Below are 4,661 nucleotides of genomic sequence, written 5' to 3' on the forward strand. Positions count from 1 at the left end.
ACCTGAGCAGACGATACCGGTATTTCCCGCTATACAGACATTGCAACAGACTGTAAGTTCAACCTTTTCTCATTCGCATAAATTACCAAAATTATCGCTTCCGATATTTTCTGGAGATCTATTACAATGGCAGACATTTTGGGACAGTTATGAGTCAGCAGTACATACTAACCCTTCTCTTACTGATATCCAGAAGATTAATTACTTAAAAGCCCAGTTAAAAGATCCCGCCGCTAATACTCTAGCAGGATTCGCTTTGACGAACTCAAACTTCGAGAGAGCGGTCAGCTTATTACATGAGAGATTCTATCAGGTCCATAAGATTATACAAGCCTACATGCAAACCCTATTAGAACAACCACGACCTGTCAACATGTTACCCAGCCTCCAGGGCTACTACGACCAGTTAGAGCCCTACATCCGCGGTCTAGAGTCAATCGGACAATTTCAAGAGACTTACGGCTCGCTACTCATTCCAGTCATTATCGGTAAACTTCCGGCGGAAGTACGCAAACGTTTAAGAAGAGAACACGGAAACGTTGATGGACTCTAGCAGAACTTCGGAAGGCGATCTATAAAGAAATTACCGTCATGGACGCAGGTCAGTCCGTCATACCGGAAGTACATGAAAACCCTCGAGTTACCGCGTCTTTTTTCACCGGAAGTAGAGGTAAACAAAGACCCCCAAGAAGTTTGGATATGAGAAACCCTGAGGCTACTGAAAGGAAAGCCTGTGTGTTTTGCAGTGAACAGCATTCCCCAATCGACTGTACCAAGGTAACTACTTACCAGTCCCGTATTGACATTTTCAAGAATAAACAATTGTGTTTTAACTGTCTTGGTAGTCATCAAGTGTCAAAGTGCCGATCCAACTTTCGATGCCGCCGTTGCCAACGGAAACACTACACCAGTATACGTGACCGGAAGTCTGCCCAGCCAACAGCTCCCACAGTCCCTACAGCCCAAACAATCTTAGATCAACAAAGAAACCAACAAGCCACAGCCATACTCCATTCTTCGACGCAGTCCCCTTCCAATGTACTACTGAAGACAGCCATCGCCCCAGTGCGCAACCAACAGTTCAGAGTAGACGCCACAATTCTTTTTGATGAGAGAGCTCAACACTCATTTATTACAGAAAAATTAGCCGAGGACCTACATTTACCCCGTGGAAATCCCGAGATAATTAATCTGACGTCCTTTGGAGACTCGAACCAGAATGTACGCTTCATGGATACGTCCACTGTATACCTAGTAACAGATTCCGGAAGGAAGATTGCCATCTAGGTCCTTGTTGTGCCGACCATTGCAGTACCATTACGTAACCTACAGCGTGAAGTGAAAGACTTACCCTATCTACGAGGACTTAATTTAGCCCGCCCAATCACAGATGACGAATCCTACGAAATTTAAAATGAATAATAGGCGCAGACCACTATTGGAAGATAGTACAGAACAGAATAGTACGCGGAAATGGACCTACCGCAGTAAGCCCCAAGATTGGGTACCTCCTATCCGGTCCACTCCCGAGTTCACCTACGAATACGCCCACTAGTTACATAATGAATGTACTTACCTCACCACCAGATGTCCACGAGTTAGAGCGAAAATCATAAAAGAACAAGTTCGCAGAGATTTCATAGAAAATGTCCCAGACTCAGACATAGCGTCCCAAGATGTCCATTATATTCCCCACCATGAAATCAAAAAAGACTCAACGACGACCCCCATTCGTATAGTGTACGAGTGTAGCTGCAGAGAATCCCGGAACCAGCCAAGTTTGAATGATTGCTTAGAATCTACTTCCCCGTTATTGAACAACTTGACCAGTATTTTGGTGCGATTCAGACTTCACAAATACGCCATATCTACTGACATCGAAAAGGCATTTCTACACGTGAGATTAGACGAGAAGGATCGTGATTACACGATGTTCCTGTGGTTAAGTGACCCTACCGACCCTAGAAACCTACAGATTTAAGGCAGTGTTATTTGGTGCTACCTGTTCCCCCTTCATACTTAATGCAACTATTCTGAAGCATCTCCAAGGCAACAACAACTGGATATGCCAGATCCTTAAGAGAGACCTGTATGTTGACAACATATTGACAAGCCTTCCCAAAGAATCGGATACACTCGCATATTATCGTAACGCACGAAATCTCATGCTAGAAGCTGGTTTCAACCTTCGGTCATGGAGCTCAAACAGTCAACAAATGAGGAACCTAGCTGAGTCAGAGAAAGTGCTTGAAGCAGACGACACCACGAAAGTACTTGGTATGTTATGGAATACGGTTACAGATGAGATGATGTTTCCTGCAAAGCTAGTTCCCATTACAGATGTGATCACAAAACGTGAGATTCTTAAACAATCGTCCCGTATCTACGACTCACTTGGCTTATTGAGTCCAGTCACCGTTAGAGCAAAAATCCTACTACAAGAACTTTGGCAACAGAAGTACTCCTGGGATACAGCCTTACCTAAGCACGTTTATGAGAAATGGTCAGCACTTGTGACAGACCTTAACAACGTCATGAACACCAAGGTTTCCAGATACTACTTCAGAGATCCATGTGCAGCAGACGACCGTATCACTACAACAGAAGAGATGTCTCTACATATTTTCGTCGACGCTAGTACCTTATCATATGGTGCTACAGCCTACCTGTGTACATCAAACCAGTCTACTTTTGTTATGGCAAAGATCCATTGAAGAAACTTACGTTACCCCGACTAGAACTTATGGCAGCTGTGGTGGGTTCACGCTTAGCCAGCCATCTCCAGTCTTCATGCAATATTGGTTCAAATAATACCTACCTGTGGTCTGACTCCCAGATTGTTCTACATTGACTACAAACCAGATCATTGAAGTGATTTGTGAAAAATCGGGTTGAAGAGATTCAACAACTTACCTGTTCCCGGAATTGGAAATATTGCCCCACCCAAGACAACCTAGCTGACTTAATGACACGCAGTATATCAGCGATACAGTTTACCAACAGCAAGATCTGGATGAATGGTCCTTCCTGGATAACCAAACCATTAAATTGGCCAACATGGCATACTAACGATGCGACAGTGATGACAAAGGTATCGAGTGATTCATTAGAGTATGAACAAGGGAGACAATTGCCACAATATTCACCAGAATCGAGTACAGAGTTACGTAACGTTATTGACGTAACTAAATTCAGCAAGTACACGAAGCTTCAACGAGTGACAGCGTATGTATTACGGTTCATAAATAAATGCAGAGAGAAAACCTACCCACATCATGATCAACTGACAACTAGTGAACTACAGAAAGCAGAGAAAGTCTTACTACACAGCTGCCAACATAATACTTACCAGGAAGAGATTACAAACCTGAGAACAGTTCGTTCGAGACCCAATCAGACCCGACTCCCGGTTGTGAAACAGTTACGACTCTTTCTTGATGAAGATGGTTTCCTTCGATGTGGAGGGAGAATACACAATGCAGATCTTGATGAAGAGACTAAATTCCCATATCTAATACCGGCCAAAGATCCACTTACCCGACTCGTTGTTGCCGACGCTCACGAGAGACTTCATTACGCAGGACAGAACTCAGTTATTACTTACCTTCGCCAGAAGTATTCGATACGTTCCACACGTCAGAGTGTTCGTACAGTACTTCGTAGATGTCATGTTTGCCGTAGAACAGAAGGGAAGGCATACTCAGCCCCAGACCCACCTCCATTACCGCAATACAGAGTAGAAGACGTACCACCATTCACTGTAAATGGTGTAGATTTCTCCGGAGCTGTCTACGTTCGAGATAGTTCCAACAACGAGTCCAAAGCATACATCTGCCTCTTCACGTGTGCGTCCACCAGAGCCGTGCACTTGGAACTTGTACCCAACCTTTCCAAAGAGGCCTTCCTGCAAGCGTTCAGACGACTCACCAGTCGTAGATCCATTCCCACACTGATGATTTCAGACAACGCCTCCACATATGTTGCAGCCTCCAACCATATGCAACGCCTGTTCGAATCCCAGACAGTACAAGACGCTCTTAGCATGAAAGGTACCCAGTGAAAGTTCATCCCGAAACGTGCTCCATGGTACGGCGGCTGGTGGGAACGTCTAAGATACTGGGTCGATCCTACATCAGTTTCGATGCATTACAGACAGTCGTCACAGAGATAGAAGCCGTGATGAATGACAGGCCACTCACATCCGTAACATCCGGTTCGTCAGATCCAGAACCCTTGACTCCAGCTCACCTTCTGTACGGCCGGAGATTAACTACTTTACCCTACCAGAACTCTACAGATGATTCAGCGACGAATACTAACCTTAACAGTGGTGTTGACTTATCTCGACAAGCCAGACTTCAGCAGAAGGTCGTACACCATTTCAGAGATAGGCGGCGCCACGGGTACCTCACCGCCTTACGAGAACATTACCAGACGACGGGAATCAACGAGCAGAAGATAAACGTTGGAGATGTAGTCCAAATTCATGATGAATGAATGTTCCCAATGGAATCTTGCGGTCGTGCAAGAACTAATTCACGGAAATGACGGATATACCAGAGCAGCCAAAATAAGAACGAGTAACGGTATTATGAAAAGACCCATTGTGAAATTGTATCCATTGGAAATGAAGTGACTTTTCCAGTTATCAGTGAAAGATT

At 44.6% G+C, this 4,661-nt stretch overlaps 2 protein-coding genes across 2 annotated transcripts; both read left to right on the plus strand.

The window, feature by feature from the left end:
* The first annotated feature begins 591 nt into the window (after nucleotides 1-591).
* Nucleotides 592-2,714, plus strand: LOC123544379 (uncharacterized). The gene is made up of 2 exons (XM_053532910.1): nucleotides 592-1,245; nucleotides 2,040-2,714. The coding sequence occupies exons 1-2, from the start codon at nucleotides 592-594 to the stop codon at nucleotides 2,712-2,714; spliced, it is 1,329 nt and encodes a 442-aa protein (XP_053388885.1).
* A 251-nt stretch (nucleotides 2,715-2,965) lies between these two features.
* Nucleotides 2,966-4,060, plus strand: LOC128551946 (uncharacterized). The gene has a single exon (XM_053532911.1). The coding sequence runs from the start codon at nucleotides 2,966-2,968 to the stop codon at nucleotides 4,058-4,060; it is 1,095 nt and encodes a 364-aa protein (XP_053388886.1).
* Nucleotides 4,061-4,661: the final 601 nt, after the last annotated feature.

Source organism: Mercenaria mercenaria, unplaced genomic scaffold, assembly GCF_021730395.1.
Source record: "Mercenaria mercenaria strain notata unplaced genomic scaffold, MADL_Memer_1 contig_1856, whole genome shotgun sequence".
NCBI lineage: Eukaryota > Metazoa > Mollusca > Bivalvia > Venerida > Veneridae > Mercenaria > Mercenaria mercenaria.